The 26,233-nt window shown below is 38.6% G+C and overlaps 1 protein-coding gene across 1 annotated transcript in view; it reads right to left on the bottom strand.

The window, feature by feature from the left end:
* Positions 1-22,905, bottom strand: part of MMP16 (matrix metallopeptidase 16) — a 229,036-nt gene extending 206,131 nt beyond the window's left edge. The window contains exon 1 of the mRNA XM_067553824.1: positions 22,726-22,905. Coding sequence (XP_067409925.1) covers positions 22,726-22,857 — 132 coding nt within the window. The 5' untranslated portion in view covers positions 22,858-22,905. The remainder of the gene's footprint in view (positions 1-22,725) is intronic.
* Between the last annotated feature and the right edge of the window lie 3,328 nt (positions 22,906-26,233).

Here is a 26,233-nt window from a genome sequence, read left to right as displayed (position 1 = left end):
ATAGGATTGTTGTTATTCAGTGCTTATGTGGTGATGGAGTTGGGCCAAGCAAGGCAGAGGAGTTAATTAAGACACTGTCTTAAAGGCACAGAGAGAATATTTTCATTGTTTAGTATTATTCACTCAATGCTGCAAACGTGGCAAAGATGAGAAGATACTTAGAAGAAGAAATGGAAGGATGCTCCTTAATAACATATGGCTGCAGTGCCCATTTAATGCATCTTTTAGCAAAAGACTTAAGTGCGTCTTCTCCAGGAATAAAAGAAAATGTTGTTGAAGTTGCAAAATACTTCCTTAACAACCATTTTGCTTCAGCTTCACAGAAGAGAACAGGAGGATCCAAACTAATTCTTACTCAAGATGTTCAATGGAATTCTGTGATTGATTTGAACAATTTATTAAGAACTGGCCTATTCTCATAAAACTTTGTGAAGAAAACCGTGATAAAATAGATGGAAGTATCTCATCCAAAGTATCTAACATTGGATTAAAGAGAAATGTAGAGGATATGCTTAGTATAGTGAAGTCTATGTCTATGGTCTTAAACAAACTTCAGAGAAATCGTTGTTGCATTGCTGATGCTGTTGAAATTTGGAAGGTACTGCAAGAGACATTGAAGAAAGAAATACCTCACCAGAAAGTTAAACTGCAGGCAATAAAGAAGCGAATGGATCAAGCACTAACTAACTCCACCTCATTTTCTTGCGAACATTCTCGACCCCAGATATAAAGGTAGATGTGTAACTTCTGAAGAAGATGCTGCTGCCATGGCATAGGCTTCTCAAAATCACTCCTCAGTTATAACAGTCATAATAAATTTCAGGGCTGGAGCGGAACCATTTAAACAGTACACGTTTTGATGTTGTTTTGAACAAAGTCACTCCCCTGAATTGGTGGAAATTGTTAGCCAGGCACCTTGAAACAGAGTTCCTTCAGTTTTTAAGCCAACTTTTCACAGCAGACACTTCCTCTGCGGGCACAGAGAGAATATTTTCATTGTTTGGTATTATTCACTCAAAGCTAAGAAATCGACTGGGAGTTGAAAAAGCAGGAAAACTCAAATTTCTGTTTCAGTCTATGAATAAAAATGACAGTGGGAGTGGGGAAGATGAGAGCTAGTTGTAGACGTTTTAAGGACAACGTATGTTTAGTGTTGTGATGACTTGTCTGCTAGAGTTAATAAAATTTGAAAATTAAAAAATGAATAAATAAAGAGTTTAAGGACAGCCGTCAGCCGGCAACTCAGGAGACTGCTGCAATTGCAAATGTGAAACGTTTATGTAACATTTAAGATTTAGTTTAATAAAATATAAGTGCTATTGTGTTTGTGTGTGTGATTTAGTTCTTACCATTCCTAATGTTGCATCTGCAGCTTGACACAGGTAATGAGTACTATGTACTATTTCCTAAATTAATAAAAATCAAATTATCTAAAAAATTACACAAAGTATACCCTCCTAGATGTTGTAAAATGTTGTAATGACTTGTAAATTAACATGGTTTAGTGATCAGATTTGCACCATTGTTTAAGTAATATGTGAAGAAGTATCAGTCGGAAAACTGATTTAAATCAATGATTTTCTTGGTGCTTTAAATCATGATTTAAATCACCTTGATTTAAATCAATCCACCCTGTTAGCTCCTCTCAGTAACAGGTAGAACGCCACATGAGAACAAGGTAATCTATAGACAGTCACCTGGCCTTGTCCATCTCATGGTCCCTGGGAGAGACCAATCATTAAAGGAGTTTTCAAACTTTTGCTTACATGGTTAAGAGTCAATAGTCCCCTTCCCTGGATCAACAACACGTATGAATACTTCTCTTACAATCATCTGTGAAAAGCGCTACCTGGACAGTTAATTAAACAAATACCTATTCCTACACTCAGAATAACTGCAATTTGTTTAGTTCTCAAATGGCAAATAAAAAGGGACAAGGGAAAATTGAAGGGAAAAATTATATCTCATGCAAAAAATGTTTCATGTTAGGTACATAGATAGATAATCACAAATATTATATCTTAGAGCTGCTCAAAAAAAAAGTTTATGTTGTGTGGGAAATTCCAACATTCTGAAATTTGTTTTCATCACAAACTGTGATGAAAAGTTGAAATTTTTCACAGAACAGAAATTCTGAAATTTAGATTTAAAAATGTCAAAACAATCTCATCCAAATGTTTTGTTTCAGTGTCAAAATATTATATAATCTACAATATTAAATATGTATATAACTGATCATATTAAATAAATTGGAATGAAACAAAACAAGTGAAAGTAAATGGAAAAGTAAATGAAAGTAAATGAAAATTTCATTGAAAGCAACATATTCCATGAAACATTTCAATTTCAACAAAACAGCATTTTTCAATAAAAAACTGTTCTTCTAAATGTTTCAGCCATCTCTATTTGAGCTTAATTATCTCTATATACATCTATCTTTCATGAAGGAAGAATGTTTACATTATCTGAATCAACTCCTGTCAAAGTCATTGGCAATATATAATCAGTTTCTAGCGGATGGCCAAATGTAGAACATGAATGTAAACAGAGTGCATGATACAACCCTAGTTCCAAAGCAATGAAACATCTTCTTCATCCCTACTCTAACAGCAATCACAGGCCCTGATGGCACAGAGAGCGAGAAGGGCTAAGTTCAATGTCTCCCATCACACTCCCAATCCCTGCTGGTGCAGAGAATTAGAGGCCAGACCTTGGAGTCAAGCCTCTCATGGTAGTATAGCGCACAGGGCCAGCAGGCTGGCCATTTTTAAACCCTTTAATGAGGTTTTGCAAATTGTACAATTAAAGTGGTTAGCAGAAAGCTCTTTGAAAAACAATGTTTGACAGGACTGAAAAGAAGCCCTTTAACGTTTTGAAGTGACAAGTTTTAACAGTAGCAAAAATAGCACCGGAGAAAATTTAGTAAAAGTATCATCACAGAAAATGGGGGGCTGAAGCAGAACTGGTATTGCACTTGGAGATCCAGGAGGGAAGCCTGTGTTGATAAAGGATCATCTGAGGGACCAATAGCAATGGTGGCATCGCTGCACAAAGTTGAGAAGTAGATTATGCTGACATGGTGTCAGGATCCTGACAAGAGCAGTTAAGAGCAGCATCAAACCTGATACTGGGAGTAGCAGAGGCATTCATGGTTAGATTCCAGACTAGGATCGCAGTCCAAGTAAGGTTTCAGGGTCTGCGTGTGGAGGTGAAGTCCAAATCAAGCTGAGTTTGAAGCCAGGCGTTCAGGAGCAGGAATGGTCATGGCAGAGTGGGGAGCCAATCAGATGTCATGAAGCTGCCGCCTGTCTGACCCCTTGAGGTGCGACTTCCCACGGTGTGTCCACAGTGGGTCATGGACAGTGGAGCATAAGCTCCTTGCAGTTGCTGCTGGGTGGCATCATGGAGTTGCCAGCTGCTTGGTAGGCCTAGGTTCTAGATCTGTGGGGCCCTACTCACAGTAGACTTGGGAGGTGCATGCAGTGGTGTGAATGCTTGTGATTTTATCACAAGTCTTGTGACATTTTGTATTTTTCTTAAAGCTCCAGCTCCTGGAGTCTTATGAGAAATATTAGAATTTATTTTTTTTAAAAGCCTGAAAACAAACTCTAAGGGCCCAGAAACCAGAAGGTAAATGCAAAGCCCCCAGTGTATTTTTTTTCAAAAACTTTCAAACTTTCAAAACAATCTCATGAATTTCTGGGGCCTTAATCATGAAATTTGAACACTTGAGATTAGTGAGTCTAAATATCAGATCCCTTGCTGGAGAGAAGTGATTGCCTTGACTGGTGTCTGAATACTGTAAAGGGTAGAAGAAAGCAAATAGAGAAGGTGATGACAAAAAGACGATCACAGTACTGTTCCAGTGCTGCAGTTGGGAAGTTGAGAAGGCAGTCAAGGGCAACACAGAGGAGTCAAGAGATCACCCAATAGTTTACAAATAAGGCAATCACCTCCAGTAAGAGAGACAGTGCAGTAGATTACACAACATCAATATTCAGCAAATGAAACACAGAAAAATATTACTTAATCTCAAATACGTATTGATTTTACAATCCTACTCTAGTTTTCTGCGTGTATTTATTCTGTGTTTTCCCTGTTGAAATGTGCTGTGATTCAAGAGTCCTCAAAACATATGGCTCCATTGAAGTTAATGACAAAACTTCCATTGACTTCAGTGGATCCAGGATTTCACCCAGGCTCTCTAACAAAGAGCATTAGCACTAGACACATATACAATAAAACAATAAATAAAAATCTGATAAGGAAAATGGATGCAGCTTTCCTCTTTTTCCTGTCTGTCTCTCTCCTTAGCTGTCTTTCTCTTAATCACTTGTAATAAGTATAGTGAGTGAGGGTTTTAAAAAAAAAGAACCCTAGAAGCTAAAGTGCCTGTTTTCCTTGTATTTGCTTCCACCAAAACCTGTTGTCACCTTTCACCATCTCTGTGATTTATTTGTTATATGGAAAAAAGAAAAAAGACTTAATCAAATGCTCCAGCAGATGAAATTACTCTTCTTAATTTAGGTTCTATTGTACAGTATGCAAACATAGTGATACAAACTGAAGTACCTCACTGTGGCAACATGGAAATTCCTCATACTATAGTCCTGAAAAGTGCTCTCCCTGGCAGCTGATCTTGCTGTGAAAAATATTTATTTTCTTTTAAACTAAATATTTTGATAGACTACTCTAGCATTAAGGACAGCTTTACATCTACAAAGCAAGGACATTTGGAATTACGGTTCCCACTCTGTCCTTTCTTCCTAAATTGTGCCTAAAGCTATAGAGCACAGTGAATTTCCTTGATTTCATCATTCCTCCTGCATTTGCAATAGCTATCACTAATGTTGCTTAAATCGTCCTTGTCTTCAGTCACTCATAACTTTCCAGAAGTGTCACCTACTGCATTGCATTGAAATTTTCCAAGCCTGGTCTGAACCCAAGACTGATTTGAGTTGTTGATAGTTTACGGTTTCTTTCAGAAAGAGGCAGGCGGAAAAAAACAATAAAAAAAACCCCACTTTCAACATGGGATGGAAGGGGGAATCTTGAAACATTTTCTTTTAAGCAATTTTAACATTGAAAGAGGGGGTGGTGAAAAAGTGAAAGAAAGCAAGGAAACAATGCTCACTGAAAAAGGTCCTGGTTTGGTTATATATAAGTTACCATCCTTTGAAAATTGTACTTTGAACATGTATAGCTGTAGCATCAGCAATCCAAAATGGTTTAAAAATCATGAGTCAGGACCCAAAAGATCATGAGATTTTTAAAAAATAAATATGTGGGGTTTATTCATGCCTTTAATACATAGAGGTTCTATTTTCAGGCTTTTCTCCACAACCAAGAGGGCTAGAAACTTACTTTCTTTTAATGAAAATTGAGATTCTCATGTAATAATCTGAGGCCAGCAGCTGAGGTTTTAAGAAGAACACCAAATATTTCAGACTCTCAGCAAGATTGTGACAGTTGAGTGTGACAATGAGTGTGACGCTCATTACACTTTTTTAGCAATTGCAGTGGTATTTTTAACAACAATTTTCCAACATTCCAAAGAAAGTTAGGCTCCTCTGCCTGTATGCATGGGTAATCCAGCAGCAGAATGAATACCATACAGCTCTTAAAAGCGGGGATTGCTCTGGCACAATGATGCCCGGATCTCAGTTGCGGTTCCTGAGCACCACTGTCATACAAATGATAGATACAATTAAAAATAAATTAAAATAATGGTCAGCATTTAATTTCAAGGGACACCTGTCACTGCTTCAGGCAACTGTACATGTATTCCCTCTCTGTGATCCACCAAGGGCACCCAGTGCTGAATCTTTAAGGGTATGTCTACACTGGAGCTGGAGGTGTAGTTTCCAACTCAGGTAGATATACTCATGCTTGCTGGAATCAAGGTAGTGCACTAAAAATAGCAATGTAGCTGTGGTGGCCTGATCAGCAGGAGGTAATAAGGAGAGGGTAGTACACATTTAGGGTTTCAGACAGAATCATAGTTGGGCAGCTAACGTGTCCCGCCTCTCGCACCACTGTGACTACATTTCTGTTTTTAGCTCAATGGCTCTGATCAAGCTAGTTCATATATGTCTACTCAAGATGGAAATTACACCTCCAGTTCCAGTGTAAGACCAGGGTTTGAACTCAGGCTCAGGTCTAACCCACCTACCATCTGCACACAAATCACACCAACCCAGGGCTCAGACACGGGTTCCAGGACCCCACAGGGATGGAAGATCCAAGCCTGAGTCAAGCCGGAACACTAGCTTCCAGCCTTATTGCTTTTCAGTGTAGACGCAGCTCCACTAGACTTGTGTTCAGGGAGTTCACCAAAAGTATCCCACAATTCCATGGGTTGATTTTGTTCTCTGGACAGGCAAGTTTGTTGGACAGCTATAGCATGAACTACAATCCTCCTTATTCTGACTCAATTGGGTTCAAGGTCCTGATTCTGCAGTTCAAAGCAAATTGTCCAACTGACATCAATGAAACTACTAACTTGAATAAGATGAACAGAATTTGATTCATATTCTGTCACTATTAACTAAGAAATTTAAATTTATGTTGAATCTAAATATATTTTACTTTTAATTAAATAATTAATAATAAAAGATTAGCTATAATCAAATGTACACTATAAAATAATAGGCCTCAAAATAATTTAAAATATACAAGACATCCTCATGGAGTTAGTTGAGCCATGTCATGCTATGACAGTTATACACTGCTTTTTTGTTTTGGCAAACAGTGTACTGGGGACTTTATATCCTGTTTTGGAAATTAATGCATCAATTAAAGGCACTGATTCTACATATAAAATAGGCAAATTATTTTGAATGTTATAGGGTATTTTTGTTTTATGCATTTGCCCTTTCTCATGGATCTGTTGCTAAGTAGTGAATATTTCACCCTCTTGAATTCTTGCAGATACTTGGCCGGTAAAATGATTAAAATGCCATTTTCCTTTCTATCTCCTTAGGGATTGTCCGTCAGACAACAGACATGTAACTAGCTTATTCTTCTCATATATTTTTCTAATTAATGTTTATTGAAACGCTTAACAGTCTGTCCTCTCCCCCTCTGGGGCAATGCACAGATGTTTAGATTTCAGATGTTGGCTAGTCTTGTTTTAAGGTATCCTCCTAATAAGAGCCCTGAGTTCTAGTGTCAGTTTTGACACAGACATCTTTTGTGACTTTGGGCAAGTCTGTTAAGACAAAATCCTGCTTCCATTGCAGACAATGGCAAAAGTCTCTTTGATTTCAATGGGAGAAACATTGGCACCTTTATATCCTTATAAGATTTGACTGTGAAATTCACCCAAGTGCAGGGAGCCAGTGTCAGGCATCTGTGACGCTAGGCCCGAAAAAGCCAAGCAACTTTGCAAGTTGCATGACCCAACTCTGACCTTTCAAAATATATTACAGGAAAATACAATGGTAGTGAGGGTCATTCCTTATAAGTAGACTAGAGCTTTGATGTGCAACTGTATTGTTGGTAGTTATTTGATGTTATTTACATATCTCTTGACAGAAGTTAGCAATGTAGATAAACTGTTTTCCTGTCTGTCTATCACTGTTCTATTGAATAAGAGTTCAAAAGGAACATCTGAACATTTAGATGGAACTTTGAATGTAACAATACTATTGTTTTTATTTCTCTTTGAAGTTTAAGTAGTAAATACCTATAAATGGTTGTGAATGGCCAATTACCTTGTGGTAATGTAACTAGTTACAGGTCAGGACATAGGGGATGGTACTTCAGAGTACCAAGTAATCATCTGTTAATTGTTCAAGGAGATACCTGCTGTCAAGAAAATATCGGTCAGCCTGCATGGATCTATAAAAGACTCTAGTGGACTGATCTTTTTTATCTCAAATCTATCCAAGCTTGTCAGGGAAAGTTTTATTGAGATCCCAGAACCAGCCTGGAATCACCTTGCTAATTCTCATGGGAGAATTTGAACAAACTCTGCACATGGACTATTTAGTCTTCATTCCTCTTGATCAAATACTCATCTACAACTGAAGCTGTGAATCAAAGGACTGAGACCCATCCAGGCACTGGATGCACACAAGAGGGACTATACAAGCCTGCAAATGCCACAATTATAGTAGAAACTTGATATATATGGACTTTCAAATCATTTGTATGTATCTGATTGCTTTAATCATCTAACATTTATTTTATAGTTTGTTTCTTTCCTTTTATAATAAACCTTTAGTTTTAGTTACTAAAGGATTGGCTGGCAGTGTGGTATTTTGGGTAAGATCCAAACTTATATTGATTTGGTAATGTGGCTGATCCTTTGGGGTCAGCAGAACCTTTTTGGTAAAGAACACAGAGTTTTAAATAACTTATCTCTTTACTGGACCTAGTGGCTGATTGACAGCCAGAGCCTGAAATGCAGTACAGGGGGCTATGTGTATTTTGTTTTAGCTTCTTGATAACTAGTGTGGGGAATCAGAAGCACTGTTTGTGGCTGGTTGGGAAGTCTGACTTCAGTGTCACCCACCAGTGCTGAGAGTATTTGCTCTCCTTTTGCAGCCTGCCCTGACCGTGACATTTTCAGATGGTCTACCCTAGGCATGGATGGGTCACAGCATCCTTGAGTGATGGGGACATGCAGGTAGTGCTGGGTACATGAGCATAAGCGGGTGCAGTATAGCGACTGGGGAAATGGAGTATCTTTTGGGAAAGGAGGGGCTTATATAGGAAGGATGAACTCCACCTAAACCAAAACGGAATTAGACTGATGGCATGTAAAATTTAAAAGGTTGTAGAGGAATTTTTAAACTAAAGGCTGAAGGAAAGATAACAGGTGCAGAGAAGCACATGGTTCGGATGGAGACATCCCTAAGGAATGAATTTATTAAAGGGGGAACTATATATCCTTAGGAAAGGGGACAGGAAAATAAGTGGTAAAATACAGGTAGGAGCTAATGACAAAGTACAGGTACTCAAACTTAACAAAGCCCCATTTAAATGTAACACAAAGTCAAGCCACTGAATATTGACAAAATGTACAAGTGCCTATTGACTGAATATAGGTCACCTCAGGAAGAAAGGCAAAGATAATATTTCTAGACACCATAAATGACAGCTTCTTGGAGCTGCTAGTCCTGGAACCAACAAGGGGAGGCAATTATTGATTTAGTCCTAAGTGGCACACGCATTCTGGCCCAAAAGCTGAACCACTCAGTAATAGCGACCATAAAGTAATTAAATGTAACATGCTTATAGGGGGGAAAATACCAAAGAAATCCATTATGAAAGCATTTAACTTATAAAGGGTAATTAGACAAAAATGAGGAAGTGAGCTAAAAGGAAATTCACAAGGGTGAAATGCCTGCAAATAACATGGAGTCTATTTAAAAACACCATAATAGAGGCTCATAATAAATGTATACCACAAATAAAAAAACCAGTAAGACCACTAAAAAATGCCATCATGCTAAACAGCAGAGTAAAAAGAGGCAGTTAAAGGCAAAAGGTGGCACTTAAAATTGGAAGTCAAATGCTAGTGAAGAAAACAGAAAGACACAAACTCTGGCAAGTCAAGTGTAAAAGTATAATTAGGTAAGCCAAGAAAGAATTTAAAGAGCAACAAATTAAGGACACAAAAATGAAAAGCAAAGCAATTTTTAATTACAACAGAAGCAGGAAGCCTGCCAAATAATCAGTGAGGTGACCAAATGGATGATCAAGGAGCACTCAAGGAAGACAAGGCCATTACAGAGAAGCTAAATTAATTCTTTGCATCCATCTTCATTCCAGAGGATATGGGAGAGACCACCACACACAAGTGATTCTTTTTAGGTGACAAATCTGAGGAACTGTCTCAGATGGAGGTGTCAGTAGAGGAGATTTTGGAACAAACTGATAAGTTTAACAGTAATAAATCACCAGGACCAGATGGTAGTCATCCAAGACTTGTGAAGGAACTCAAATATAAAATTGCAGAACTACTAACTATGGTATGTAACCTATCACTTATAGTCATCTGGTACAGAGTTGATTTAAGACCCTAACACCAATTTTTAAAAAATAGCTCCAGAGGCAATCTTGGCAATTACAGGCCGGTAAGCCTAACTTCAGGACCTAGGCAAAATGTTTGCAACTATAGTAAAGAACAGAATTATCAGACACATATATCCACATGCTATGTTGGGGAAGAATCAACACAGCTTTTGTAAAGGGAAATCATGCCTCACCAATCTATTACAATTATTTGAGAGGGTCAACAAGCATGTGGACAAAGGTGTTTCAGTTGATATAGTGTAGCTGGAATTTCAGAAAGCAACTGACAAGGCTCACAAAAGATTCTTAGGGAAAGAAAAGAGTCATGGGATAAAAGGGAATGTCCTATTATTAATCAGTAACAGGCTAAAAGACAGGAAACAAAGGGTAGGAATAAATGGTCAGTTTTCACAATTTGAGAGGTAAATAGTGGGGGTTCCCCAAGGATCTGTACTGGGACATGTCCTGTTCAATATATTCTTAAACAATCTGGAAAAGTTGGTGAACAGTGAGGTGGCAAAATTCGAAGATTATACAATATTACAAAAGATAGGTAAGTCCAAAACTGACTTTGAAGAGCTACATAGGGATCTCACTAAACTGGGTGACTGGGCAACAAAATGGCAGATGAAATTTAATGTTGATAAATGGAAAGTAATTTGCATTGGAAAAAGTAATCCCAACTATACATACAAAATGATGGGGTCTAAATTAGCTGTTACCACTCAAGAAAGATCTTAGGGACATTGTGGATAGTTTTCTGAAAACCTCTGCTCAATGTGTAGCAGCAGCCAAAAAGCTAACAGAATGTTAGGAACCATTATGAAAGGGATAGATGAAACAGAAGTAACCTAATGCCACTACATAAATCCATGGTGCACCCATACCTTAAATACTGAGGGCAGTTCTGGTCATCCCATCTCAAAAAAAGATAAATTAGAATTGGAAAAGGTACAGAGAAGGGCAATAGAAATGATTAGAGATCTGGAAGAGCTTCCATAAAAGCAGAGAGTAAAAAGACTCGGACTGTTCAGTTTAGAAAAGAGATGGTTAAGGGGATATGATAGAGGTCTACAAAATAATGCATGGTATGGTGAAAGCGAATAGGGAGGTATTATTTACCTCTTCACATAAGTAGTATGAGTCACCCAGTGAAATTAATAGTCAGCAAGTTTAAAACAAACAAAAGGAAGTACTTCTTCACACAATGCATAGTCAGACACCTGTGGAACTTGTTGCTAGGGGATGTTTTGAAGGCCAAAATTATAACTGGGTTCAAAAAAGAATTAAATAAGTTCATGGAGGATAGGTCCATCAATGTATTAGCACCAGGATTGTCAGGGATGCAACCCCGTGCTCTAGGTGTCCCTAAACCTCCCACTGCCAGAAACTGGGACTGGATGACAGGAAACAGGTCATTCAGTAATTGCCCCATTCTGTTCATTCCCTCTGAAGCATCTGGCATTTGCCACTGTCAGAATATAGGATGATAGATGAGATGAACCATTGGTCTGACCCAGTAAAGCCATTCTTATGTTCTTATGAGTATACCATAACGGGGGTGGGCTTCTGCTTGGTCTTTATCTGTGCAGACACAGAGATACAGATGCCACAAATCCCACCACTAGGTTGGAAGAGCTGGTGTAGTAGGGCAGAAATATAGCTCCATGGGTAAATCTATGGTTGGGGATTGTATTCTCCCCCTCCTCCACCCACCTGCACTCAGTTTCCCTGGAGTATCCTGCTCAAAGCTCAATGATTCAGGCTTTATTTGGGGATGAGTCCACTCTTATTGTTTGTATAGCATTTTGAGATCCTTGGATGGAATATATTATATAAATACAAAGTACCATTTTGTTAACTCCTATGTTCATAGCACTTGTTACATCTAGACAAAAATTGTCTTTTCCATTGCTGCAACAACACCGATAGTGTAGTACAAACATGTAAAATTTCCAAAAGATTCTTTGAAGAGGGGTGATAGTGGGTTGTCCATCCTATTCATATCTATTTTATTTAATAAATGACATGTAGTTTATAAAAGACAGAATCCTGATACAACATCCTGATCCAATGAAACTTTCCTTCAGATATACAGTGGCACAAATCTATATTGGCAACTTTGTTTCAATCTAAAAACAAGACTTCAAGTTAGGTGCAGGATTGGAGGGTTCTTATATCACCTCATTATCCCCTTCTATGTTTCACTTTGACAAGTCAGAGAAACCTCCCAAATCCCTCATCAGCATATTGCATCAATGCTCCTATATAGTAGTTTCCAGCATCTTGGAACAGAGAGAACAGACAGTGCTTTGAAACTGATTAAGTTTGCCTGACCTGAGTCAGCTTCAGACTGCTGTTGCTGGAGGCAATGGGAAAGGACTATGACAATGAGGAGGACTCTTGGAGTGGGATGGATCCCTACTGTATATTTATGAGTGTTTTGTCAAGCCTAGTTGAAATCTTGACTTGACAAAACACTAGCAAATTACAATAGGAAATAAACCTACACTGGCAGAAAGATGACCGCATAAATCACTTCCATCGCTAACTCTTATGAGTCTATGCTTTAATATCAATTGATGATTTTCCATGGCTGCAGGCAGGGAACTGTAACAAGATGGACAAAAAAAGGAAAAATGGAAAGATGAAAATGACAGATAAGAGAAAGCCATGGGGGGGGGGGGAAGGGGGGCGGGAGGAGAAGAGGAGCAGCTTTTATGTGTAAAGGAAGGTGGCCATATGGTTACGGCAATAGACTGGGACTCAGGAGAACTGGGTCTAGTTCCCAGATCCACCATATACTTCCCAGGTGACCATGGCAAATCTTTAACATCTCCATTCCTCAATTCTCCATCTGTAAAATAGGAGGCTGAATTAATGTGTATTTATTAGTGCATTTTAAAAAAAAAACATTGTCAAAAGTGCCCAGAGCATTGAAAGGGTTCTCTTTTATTGTATTTCATAAAAATCCAAATAAATAACTAAATGAATAGGGAGGTACTCAGATACTACAGTGATGAGACCATAAAAGTACCCACACTGAAATTAAAATAAGTATAATTGTTTTCAACTTTTCTTAGAGTAGAAAATTTAGATCTGATCCAAAGTCCATTAAAGCCAATAAGAGTTTTTCCATTGATTTCAGTGAACTTTAGATCAGGCCCATTATTTGTTTTCACCCTTGGATAACACAAGAGTGAAACTGAACAGATTTTACTCAAATGTTCCCAATAAAATTCACCTCTGCACTGAAACTAAGCACAAAAAGTTTCAATCCAAAGAAGACTTTTAGATTGTTGTGGATGCGGAATCTAGAGGGTGTAAAGCAAGTTCCTACTTAGCCTTATTGCAAGAACTTGCTACTATGTAACAGCTGTAATTTACAAATTTTTGTGGATTGGAATGTTGTTGTGGAAATTGTGTTTTCTTTTGCTCTGATGCTTGCTCTTGAGAAAACTGCCTACTTAAAATTAATTATGTTTTTGGTGTTCTTGTTGAGATTTTTGAAGTCTTCTAGCATTGATGCCTAAAATTAAATAATTTACATATTTATTATTATTGTTCTTTGTAGAAAGAAAGAAAGAAAGAAAGAAAGAAAGAAAGAAAGAAAGAAAGAAAGAAAGAAAGAAAGAAAAAGATTCTTGGCTCTTTTATAGTATTTTTCATCTGTAGCTCTCCATGCACTCTAAAAAGGAAGGCAAATTGCAGTGTTCCTATTTCACTCAGGGAGAAACTGACTCACAGAGAAAGGTAAATTGACTTGCCCAAAGCCACAGAAAGGAACAGTGGGAATATAAACCATATCTGCTGTGTCCTAAAACAGTGCCTTAATCACTGGACAACACTGCCTCCTTTCTTCCATTTTGAAAGCATATGCAAGATTCAGAGAAAGATAAATCATGCTGAAAAGTGCATTTTATATATGTTGTAGTAAGAAGTTATAATCGCATCAGAATATAGCACTTGACTATCAGTCAGGAAACTAAAAAACAGAACACATTTTTCAAATTATAAAGGAGCAATGAGAAATACAATGACATTAATCATTTTGTAAATTTAGCAGTTTCAATACTATTACTAATTATAATAATAATATAATTATTATATGCATCTAAACCACTGCATGTACATAAAGTGCCACAACCTCAGCTTCAGTTTCATGGGGAAGTCAGAGGGCTAAACAGCTCTGCTAACAACACATCAAGCAACGCAAGGCTGGAGCAGAGAAGTAGCACAATAGTATTGTCACCCCAGGGACTAGACACAGCACAAGAGTGAAGACAATTTCCCCTGGAACATTGCATGAAAATCTATTGAGAAGAAGGGTGTTCCCTCACATTAAAGGGATGCTTGTTTTTCTGTTTTATTACCTATCCATGTGCATTTGGTCATTTTCCCTTTACCCATTACTGCCATTTCACTGGAAGAGGAATCTTCCCCATGACAGCCTGCATCCCACACTGGAGGGCGGAGATATGTTTCTTTGCCAATAGGACAATCTTCTACACAAAGGTGTGAAACTAACTTGCAATGATAAAAGATTGGAGAGGGGAGAGAAGGATGAAGTCATTTTATTGAAACAATCAACTGTGTCATATCAGGGGAAAATGCTGATGGAACTGCAGATGACGTACATGGATTCATATAACAGCACTTAGGGTTAGAGTGTGCCGTATACGCACAACAGTAAGGAAAGGATGGGGTGGAGCTGCACCATCCCAAGCATAGCTGAAGGAGGGATTATTCCTCAGGGCACAATCCTTCTCCCAACTCTCTGATGCACAGGATACACTACCTTCAAGCCAATTGGGTGGTGAGGGCAGAGTCAGGCCCACATACTCCTTGTGGCTTTGGTGTAATGGGCAGCCTTTAGAGCATCCAGAGGAAACAGAGAGGGGCAAAGATCCTTTCACCCTACCCCTCCCCACTGCAAATCCACACAAGGGCCAGCTGGCCCATAAAGAACCAGAAAACTATTCAAAAATAAATCTTCCTCTACATTACAAAAATCATATGCTTTATTAATCAGTTATCATGCACTGTAATGAAGATTTCCATTGTTTTCCACTGAGAAAATACAGTGTCTTGAATCTTCTACAGAAAATTTTGTGGCTCATTGTTTCAGCCACAGCTCCACTGTAGTGGTAGTAATACTTACTTACTGCTTCACATCAGGATTTTAAAGCATTTTTCAAATACTGGACCCAAACTTGCAATACTTGAAATCTGAAGCCTGATCCTGCAAGATTTCTCACTGCCTCTTTTTTAATGCTCAGTGCATTAAAATCAATAGGATCCTCACAGGATCAGATCTTTAAACCTGTATCTGGAATCAGTGGGAAATTTGAATGTGCAAGAAATGCAAGATCAAGCCCTTTATTTAATTAGGTCTTATAACATCCCATGAGGTATGAAAGAATTACTTAACCCACCATTAAAAAGCAGCCACTTCGAGTGGTATAAAGTAGCTGTTGTCAGTACACAGAAACACTGCACAACAGTTTCAATCAACAGGTAAAATTATATACTAGAGCCCTGCGTGGAAACAAAATTTGTATCCACATCCGATCTGCAGATATGAAGTGGATAGCCGCAGATTTGCAGGACTCTATATGTAACTAAATATTTCTATTTCTATAGTTTGCCCATTTTAATTCATCCCAGAAAAGTTGTTACAATGTAATTGTCCTTGCTGTACAGTAAAATATGCTTAAAATGAATGGTCATAAACTGTAGCATGAATGAATAATTGCCAGGCAACAAATAAATAAACTAAAGGTTTCAAATAGCATGATCTCTCTTTAAAAAGATAAGGCTCTGAACATCATAATTTTTAAAATCCATTTCTGCAGCGAGCAAAATCATGTTTGAAACTCTAATCTAGGTCTTCTTCATACAAACTGAAACCAAATCTGTCATCTGACACATGAGAGATAGCAAACCAAACATACTCAACCTGCCCCCTCACATTATGGTGAGTGGCGGGGTGCAGAGATGGAAAATGGGTCAGGCAATAAACTGTAATCCAATATGGAGGGGTGAACAGCATTCACAATTAAACAAGAACATTAAAAACATCTGTTATATTAACTATTTTCAAACAACATCAAGAAGAAGTAGTCTTCTAGGATTTTAACACTATAAAACAATCAAGAATTAAGGTAAAAGGAGAAGAGAGACTTTAAAACTGAGAACAGATACAGCTTAAAATGTTTTGAAATCTATATAATTCACCATATTATCTTTATAAACTCTTACAACTGAGCCCTGCTAAGTGCATAAGCAGAGTTAAGGTGCCTAGAGCAAGCACTGACCTTTTAGATGGATTCAAATAAAATTGACAAAGAGAGAAATAAATCTTAAACCACTTAAAGAAAAGACTATACCCACTCTGAGAAAACAATAATGGTAATGTATTAAATTCACAATATTTTACTGTAGGATGGTCTCTTGGATGATGGAAGTTAATTTTTTTAGGACAATAAATTCAGTATTTCTTTTATAAAGTGCTTATGAAATAAAAGATTGATACACTGCAATTTGCTCTGTTTATCGTGCAGTGTTCACACCATACTTACTTAATCAAACCTTTTCTTTCCTAAAACCGAGAACTGCTAATGGACATGATGTTCAAATACTAAACAACTGACCATTTGTAACAGTAGATGGGATTTGCTCTAATTCTAAACGGTTCCCTCTCAAGAGCACATTAAAACCATAAAAGCCCTAAAGAAACAACATATGACTTGCATTGTGTAAACTCTGGGAAAGGGACCATCTTTGTTTTGTGTCTGTATATTGGTTAACGTAATGGGGCCCAATCCAGCACTGGAGCCCCTTAGTATTCCAGTAATACCAATAATAAATAGCAATACTATTTCATTCCAGTAGTACATTAATCTGTTGGTGTTCTTAAATACCGGAATGATGTTTTGAATTGTAGCAGGCAATGCAATAATCCAAGCAATAATATCCATGCATATTTCATAGTCACACTGAAGGGAAGGCCAATTAATTGCATAGTACCATTTGCCTTTTATGATGGAAGTGTGTGAAAAGCTTTCCGTTAGCTACCAGAGAGATAACTTTCTGATTAACATCCATTTATATTAATGCTGCTACACAATGCTAGACGTTCATCAGAAGTCTTTACAGCTAAATTTCTTTGTACCTGCTTTTTCTAATTAAGTAGTGACTACACTACATTGTATCTAAATCTCTACTGAGTAATATACCTTATCCAGCTTACTACACCCACCATCAATATTAACAAATGGTCCTTCAATATCCTTTTACAAATATATTCACAACTTTAGTGAAGATTTTGTCTGAGTAAGGAGTTTGCAAATGGGCCCTTAAAATACTTGAATTAATGTATAATGCTTGCACATATGAAGGATCTATCAAGTTCCTTTTAGTACACATGGCAGTATGTAATGTTAGGAATATCTTTCATGCTTCTTTACATGTATTTTCTCAGCTTGCTCTGTAACAAGCTCTCATTACGATACTGCATATAGCACTTGCAATTCTAATTAAGTATTCCAGTTGAAAAGCATATAAAGGTGAACAGGCATATTTTTCTTCCCAGTCATTTATCCCTTTACAATTACAGGTTGAAGAGTTTAAATAATCACTTTTTTAAAGTTTAGGAAGACTCAACACATAAGGATGAAAAGGTCATGTATTACCATTTAGCAAGAGTAGGACACTAATTGTAAAGTTTTTTAACAATGAAAACAAAGAGGTTCTCAGCCGCTTGTTCCTGTGGAAAAATGCTATTAGACAGTATTTCTCTGAAGTTTTGATTCCACTGTTTTTTGTTCCACAATAAGCAATTTAACTGTCACACTTTTTAAAAGGAGGGGAGGAGAGAAAGAAGGTTGTATTGTTTTAAGGTGTTGCTCATACTAAAACAGGACTCACTTTAAAATCCCCATAAGGATCCACGCATATATATTTAGCAATAGAAGAAGGAAAATACAGCATAACAGTCTGCTTTAGAAAAGAGCTGATGAGCCATACTCTTCCCTCTAGTATTTGCCACAAAACTGGTGCAGCTAACAAGACTAGACATGATCCTGCAAACTCTTTTTCACCCAGTAATCCTTACTCTCATGCATAGTTCCATTGATTTGGATGGGAATCCTCACATGAATAAGGGGTAGGCAGGATGAGAGTTGGGAAGTGAAATGTGCTGTATAGTTCCTATCCTGTCTTTTGATACAGGTAGTTTGTTTCAATGGGTTTAGATCCCTCCCTCTCCCCCGCCCCCTCAGTCTATTAAAAAGGTGAAACTGTTCTTAATGAAATATAAATACAAAATAATTACAGAAATTTTCCAACTATAGAAAAGTGTCAGCTTTTGGAAGATAGTTATCAAAAAATTACAAGTTTAAAGGTCACATTCTACCCTTTCATATTTGTAACTCCCTATGAGTGTTAGAGTTCTACTTGCAGATTTTTAATGGGGCAAATTGCCAATAAACACTTGAAGTATTTAGTATATAGTAATGAAAGAAACAGTTAACATAATGAAGAACGCAGTGGGAAAAAAATTGTTTGCCTAGGAATACCATTACCCTACATAAATTTACAAAGGGGAAAAATCCTGTCAGGTCACTACAGGAATTCTGTACTCAATGATCTATCAATTAGTAGGACAAAATCTGAATGTTAAATATTTTAATAGCTATTATCACATTTACTCTTCCACTGATGGATCTTACTTGTACAGTAAGACTAAACTAAACATTTAGGGAAACACTGAAAACCCCTGGTGCACAATTACTCACACAAATAGACCCTCAGACTCTGATAGCAGAACGTAAGTAATATGGAATTAACAATCTGGATCTTAATCCTAACCGTTGATGCAGAGAACTTTAGAAAGTGATCATCAAAACTACAGTGATGACCAGGAACCTCTGAAAATAAAAGCTAAAATTTCCTAAAACTAGTTTTACATGAATCTTAGATCTCAAATATTGTTACGCAAAGCACTCATGAATACTTGAAATAAATGGTGGATTTATAGCGCTCCCTTACCTAAATCCATTGCAAAATTTTCATTGACATTCCAGATAGATGTGGTCCATTAAAGAGAAATACTATGGTTAACACAATAAATAAATGACTCATTTATATTTCTCACTCTGATCTACATCATACTCAGCTACATCTACCTATTAAAACAATATGTACCATATGAAAGTCATCAGTGACATTCATGTTTCAGAAATTACACGTCAGCTATCATTGGAAGCAGAATCTTCACCCACTTCCATCTGGATGTTTAGCAAGAGCAAGTTTCACAAACAGCCAATATGATTTTTTTTAAAATGGTCACACAGATTATAAACTTCAGGTTCCTATGTTTCCTGTTGTCTTAGCAGATGATGCCTACATTTAACCTCTTTGAACTTCAGTAGTATCCCTTGAGACGTGTTCTAGCTCAGTCTTACAAACTCAAATTGGAAACCAAGAAATCCAGCATTTGGACACAAATTTTACTCACCACCTAAATGTTAGTATATATGAGTCAGAATTACAATCGTAAATAGATTGATCTCATATTTTGCAATGCTCAATAGCTATCAGTATTTCCTCCAAATTTTACTATAATCAGAGAGTGGAAAAATCAATAAAAAATAAAACTCTAAATTCACATAAAACCCAAATTAGTACAAAAATAAATCATATCACAGTCTGTTTTCCAAATTACTAAATACATGTGTTCAGTGGCACTGAATTCAGCCAAACTCGCACTAGTTCTTTAAGGAACCCTAATCTCTGTATGTATTTTAATGGATCTTGGAATGAATTTGTCATACTCCATTTTACTGATTTATTATAAAGTATAAGTGTTTTATGGGTCTGATGCTGACACACAGAATTGTAATTGTGTTATCATACTGTTGCCAAGTCCTTTGCCTCATATTCCCTTCTGCTCTGTGGCTGCGGCACCTCTCAGTATCACAACAATGAAAATACCTTGGAAGTGCTAGCATGGGACACATTTAATTTCAGGGGGAAGGGGATGGTCAGAAGATGGGACACATCTAAAGGAAGAGAAACTGAATGGCATCTCATGAGTACAAGCACTCTCCCCTCCTCTCCTCCCTCCAACTTTCCTTCCTCATGGTACTGTCCAGCCCTCTCAAAATCTATTTTCAAAACAGAAGGAAGGAAAAAAATGAATTGATTTCTCCTCTTGCTCCTGAAAAACTCCCTCATGTTGTGGCTGCCCCCCCACTCCCTGTTTAGTGCCCCCACTATACTATGCCATTCTCTCTCTCCTTCCACATAACTCCATTGCTACCCGTCTCTCCAGCAGAACCAGCGTTCAGCAAAGAAGTCTCCAGAGGGAGGAGGAAGTTCTTCTGTAGCTAGAATTTCTTTCATATTCCCAGCAGGGGGCCACTATGGGAAGACAAGAAAGGGTACACAGAGCTGTCTCCTTTTTTTCCTCGCTGCTTCCTTATATCCACAAATGAAAGAAGGAAGTTTAGAAAGTAGCAATATAGGGGACAAGGCTGAGAGAAGAATAAAAAATTTACATGTGAGCTCTAAAGGGTGGGAGAAACACTGGGGCAAGGGAAATACAGCAGGATTGCATGGGAGGAAAAATACTGAGGGAAACGAAGAAAATGACCAGAATTGAGCATTATTTATATTGCAGTAGCCTCCAAAGACCACAAGCAAGATTATGGGTCCATTGTGCTACCGACTGTACAAACAGATGGGAAGACATGATCCCTGTACCAAAGAGCTTACAATCTAATATAACAGGGAGGGAATATTGGAGGAAACAGGTAAGGTGTGTGCGTATTGGAGATATTGGTGGTGAGGAGGAGCAAGCAGGAATGGCAGGGGAAGAGATCTTGGAGCAAAGAGACTGGGATGTTGTACTTGGAGGAGATCTTAGTGATGGCATGGAGAGACCATGGTTACATGGGGAGATATACTGATGTGAGGAGGACCAGGAGTGTGTGTTGGGAGATCTTGGGGAAATTACACCAGGATTGTGAGTGTGTGCGCGCATGTGGTGGGGAGGCAGGAGAATGGGGACCAATATTCATGGAGCGGGAGAAACTAGGATTGGGTCAGTGGGGAAATTTTGGGGTGGAGAGAGACCAGAGATATGTGTGTGGGGGGGTGAACTTGGGTGAGGAGAGAGAGACCTGTATTGTGTATGTGGGTGGGAGATCCTGAAGGCATAGACCAAGGGTGTGCAGGGGGAGACCAGGAGTGTTTGTGGGTAGACTGGTAATGTATCTTGGAGGAGATTTTTTGCGGGAGAGACCAGGTGTGTTTGGGATGATCTTGGATGAGACAGAATTGATATGAAGTACAGATCTGTCTGGGAATGAGGAGGTATGTTACAGGGGTGTGTCTTCATTGTGCAGGGTGAGCAGGAATGTGTGTATGGATGAGAGCTAGGGGAACAAGAATTTGTGTGAGAGAAAGAGGGAAGGTGGCTGTGTGTGAGAAAGTAAATTGTTGGAGACAAAAGAGAAAGAGTTCTGGGAATACAAGTGTGTGGGTGAGAGATTGGAGACAGGAACAAATGGTCTGTGTGGTCTACCTGTGCAGCAGAAAGTTCAGAAAGCAGAGTGGACTGGAGAGAAGCAAGTGAGGAGTATGGGCAGATAATATAGTGCGAGTGAGAGAATGAAAGAAATGTGTAAAATAGGGAGACACACAGGACAAGAAAGAGAGGAAGGTCAAGGACTAGAGTGGCTGGGAAGAAAAGAGAGGGAAGTATTATACAGTACTGAAAAACCAGATTAAAGGAAACCAAACTGGAAACAATGCAGAAAAGGATGCATCAAGATACACCATGGAAGGCAAGGAAAAGGAAGGAAGAATATTCACAAAGGAGACAAAGTAACAAATATTCCTTAATGTAAAAAATAAAAACTGAAAAAGTGAGATCATTAGAATGGGGTTGGAAATGGGGGGACATACTGAAATCTCACTATGGCAGCAAAATTGCTAAGGTTGGCCCTGCCTGGAAAGCTATTAATTTTAATTCGCTTTTCTATATATATTTTTTAAAATTCTCCTTCTTGGTTCCCCCACCCTCCAACTTTAGTCGCACCTAAATGGCATTTGTTTAGCCATTCGTAGTTACAAGTATTCAGTTACGCTTAAAGGACAAAAAGACCCGTTTTTGTGGTTAAATATTTGACAAGGAAATATGTTAACATATCAAGTTTCCCTCACATTAGATTCTCTTTCATTCATTCTTTCCCTTTGTTTAAAAAAAAGAAAGAAAGAAAGAAAGAAAGAAAGAGAGCGAGACATCTGAAGTCAAAGGTATCCCTGCAGCGCTCTCCGAGCTGTCTGTGTTTTATATACCCTAGCTCCTTTTATTACGCCACTGGTTTTGTGTTTAGGGATATCTTCCCCAGGCGAGAGGCATATCCCGGGCACAGTGATGTGTTCTAGCTCTGGGCTGCCGAGGATAACGGGAGTCTCAGGCTCACATGCATCCAGCAGACAAGGGAACTCAGATCGGAGAGCTGTCTGCTGCAGGAAAGCAAAGCCAGTGTGCATTTGTGTCCTGGCTGCTCCGGAGCCACGGCAGGGGAGCTGTGTTCCTGAATCAACCCCAATATTGGGGAAATCGCCTTCGGAAGGAAGAAGAGGAGGAAACACACTCACTCACTCACACATATGCCCGGCTGATCTTACCTCCACATTGAAATACTGCTCCGCTGTGCACACAGTGGCACATAAAATCCAAAGCACGGTTTGCAAGAAACACACCCGGGAACGATGTACGAAATCCAACCGATCTCCAGTGCTGAATGCGCGTAAGATCATAGTGAACTGCGCCTCCGTGGATGGAAGAGCTCTCTCTCTCGCTCGCTCGCTCGCTCTCTCTCTTTCTTTCTCTCACTCTCTCTGCCTTCTCCTTCCCCTCAAACAAACAATCCCCAGTGCTGGTGAAGAACCCTTAATGCAGGTTCACCCACCACAGGGGGGGGGGAGGAGGAGGGACAGACACTTCACTCCACAGCACAGACAGCAGCAGCAGCAGAGGGTCAGCTCTTGCTCATCCTCAGTCCCGTAAGGAGGGAATGTGGCGTCCAAGTACAGCTGCAGCTCCTGCAAGGCTCTTTGCTTTGCACAGCAGCCGCCTCTGTGTCCTCCTCCTCCTCCTCCCCCGCCTGCTCGGAAAGGCCTTGGCTGCCTGTGCTCCCCTGCCCTGCCTGTGCCTCTCCTCTCCACTCCAGAATGTTCATCCGTAATCTACATAACTCCTCCTCCGGAGTCAGCCTCCTCGCGTGCATCTTAAAGGAGACAGTCCTGAAAGGCGGCTGTCTGTGGGGCAGTGCTGGAATGGGCTTGATTTCCCCTCTCACCACAGGGGCTCCCTCACAAGCTGCTAGGGCTGTTTGAATGAAGAGAACAAGATTGCCAAGAAGAGGAGGGCAAGGAGCACATTTCACACACACACACACACACACACACACACTAATCCTCACTTAGGCACTCTCCTGCCCAATGAAGCTTGTCCATTCCTTAAATCCCTCAATTACACCCATTCACGGGAACGTGTTGGAGCCCACTTCTCGCTTTCCACAAACTGCCCTGCTTGCCAAATGTACCGTGGCCCCGAATTGTCTGGGAGGGACAACCTTAGCTTTCCCTCTAGCACTGCCCAGCCCCCGCTCTGCTCTAAGCACCTCCGTACAGCTCTCTACACGCACCTTCGGCAGAATGCGCTCGAAATGCTCTGTAGGCCAGCTGCCAAAACCTTCAGCTTCCGCCGACAACGTTTTGTGTTGTTGTGGCTACACAAAAACGTTGAAGGCTGAGAACAGGGGGAGGGGGAGCGTACAAGGAATGTAACTTGACAACAAAACCAACAGGAGCTACTTAGCATGGTAGGCTTGTTTTTATTTTTAATTCATTCATTAAAAACACCTTCCATTTACATTTAAATTAAGCTGCAGGATTTCCATCCCTCTGCACCCGAGCGCGCCCCCTCCCCCCCCCCCCCCAAAAATAAATGCAGGAAACGTGCCTCAGAAGTTTGGTCCAGCTTGACACAGAATTACGGGGGCCTTAGCTTTCTCCCGTGAAACCATGTATGGGACATCCTGCCCTTTGTTTTTAATCATAAGACCTTTCACTTGACAGAGGCTTCTAAACAGTGCAGTCATACTTTTAGGCTAAGGTTGTTCAAGCGGCCTTTGGATGCCTAGTTCTCATTAATTTTAATGGGAATGTACAGTAACGTATTTGACTACTAGAGGAGGTTGGAAAATGGAAAGTCCCTCCTCTGAAATTTCTTTTTTTTTTAACATATAAAAAATTAATCCCAAATGGGGAAAAAAATTTCAAAATGAAAACTTTTTTATGGGGAGCGATTTCCAGGCAAATTCCATTTTGGGAGAACCAAAATGGAATTTTTTCAGCTTGGAGGCTGTCAATTTGACTTTCTGTCTGTGGGCTATGGGGGAAGCCGGGAAGCTGAGCTCTGTAGGTGAAAGTGGTAGCTCAAAGTGAAATTGACAATAGCCTTCTGGGGGAACTGTCATTTTAATTTTCCCAATGACAAATAGATTTCCTCACAAAAAAATTGCCAATTTTGCAAAGGGTATTTTCTGTTGGAAAATCATTCTGAAGGAGAATTCGTAACTAGCTGTGTTAGCTACCAAAAGAGGGGGTATTGATGACACATGGTGGTCCTTTAGGAGGTGCTCAGTACCTTGAAAGAATGGGCCCTGACTTGACTACGAGAGATAAACACTGGGGATTTCAGGAGGATGACAGTAGCACCATTAGAATTAAGTAGTTGCTTTAGTTGTAATGCACAAATCAGTAAGGTTCCAACTGTGTGTGCATGCATGTGGGTGTAGGTGAGAAGAGAAAAGAGAGCAAGCGCATTTCTTTTGATAGGAAGAGTAGAGTTCTAGGTTTCCATTACAGCTGAGCAGAGAGTTGATGAGAAGTGAAAGGAAATTCAGGATTGTAAGTCATGTACTTCTTGCTTTCTCATCACATAGATATATGTGCGTGTGTCCATGATGTTGGTATATGCACAGTGCTTAATAGAATGTGTATGTTTATATATATATTTCTATGTCTATCAACATACACAAATGCATACAGAAGAAAAAATATTTGAAAAAATTGTTTCAAATAATTCTTTTTTCTTTATACAGTTTGTATTTCTGTTAGTTAAGTAATACAGCTGAGTAAATGCTAAAATGTATTTTTAATTTTTTTTAATTGCTTCGACTGTTTGTGTTCATTTTTATGATTGTTTTTTGAAAATGTGAACAAGCTTTACTAGTGGAAATACTCACAAAGCTCAAAATTTTAAGCCTGAATACTCAAGTATTCACAGAATAGGAATTTTCAAATTGCATAAGTGATCAGTCATATTTCAAATTGCTAATTTTACAATCAAAGATGCAATTCTAAATTTGCACTTTATTAGTTGGGTACATTCAACCAATCAGGTAACAGAAATAAAAAATGAATTAGGTGATTAAAGAACACAGTATGATATTAAACATGCCCAATAAACTGTTTTGCAAAAGACCTCCAGACTAAAATTCATTTGCTAAAAAGATATTTGTAAGTAATTTTGGAGAACAAATACACTTGATAATGTAGCAATCTGTTCAAAGATAGTTCATGAACAGTAAAAGAGGTGAAAAACCTATAATAAATGTGTTCAATATTACTTTCTCCAGCTCTACTGAGTATAAAAATAGATATATTTACCAAAGAGGTCAAATTCTATTTTACAAAACAGATCCTCAGCTAGTGTATTGTCATAGATCCATTGCCTTGAACATCTACAAGTCTAGATTTGATCTTGATGGTTGTACTATGCTACGGGAGACTAAGTATATTGCCAACATGTCACAAAGCAGCATCCAACAAGAGCGAGTAAAAATATAAATTGTGAGGAAAGCAATAATAATTGTGAGGGCTGAGTTTTTCCTTCAATTAAATCAATATATATACCAAGTAAGTCCACAGTCTGCAGAATTTGGTGCTTAAATCTAATTTATTTATTATTTCAGGGTGCAAGAGTGCATCTGTTATACATTTTGGAGACATTTTTACTAGCAATTTACAGATATTTAAAATTAATTTTTTTTTCCTAAACAGACTATAAAGTTTCTTGACCCCATATTAAGTTTTCCTTTTTAAAGGATAATAAATACAGGTGACA

This window comes from Emydura macquarii, unplaced genomic scaffold, assembly GCF_026122565.2.
Source record: "Emydura macquarii macquarii isolate MOO-44397 ecotype Brisbane River unplaced genomic scaffold, CSIRO-AGI_Emac_v2 contig_1477, whole genome shotgun sequence".
Taxonomy (NCBI): Eukaryota; Metazoa; Chordata; order Testudines; family Chelidae; genus Emydura; species Emydura macquarii.
The sequence above is the reverse complement of the archived record's forward strand: the minus strand, read 5'-3'. Positions and strand labels throughout refer to the sequence as shown.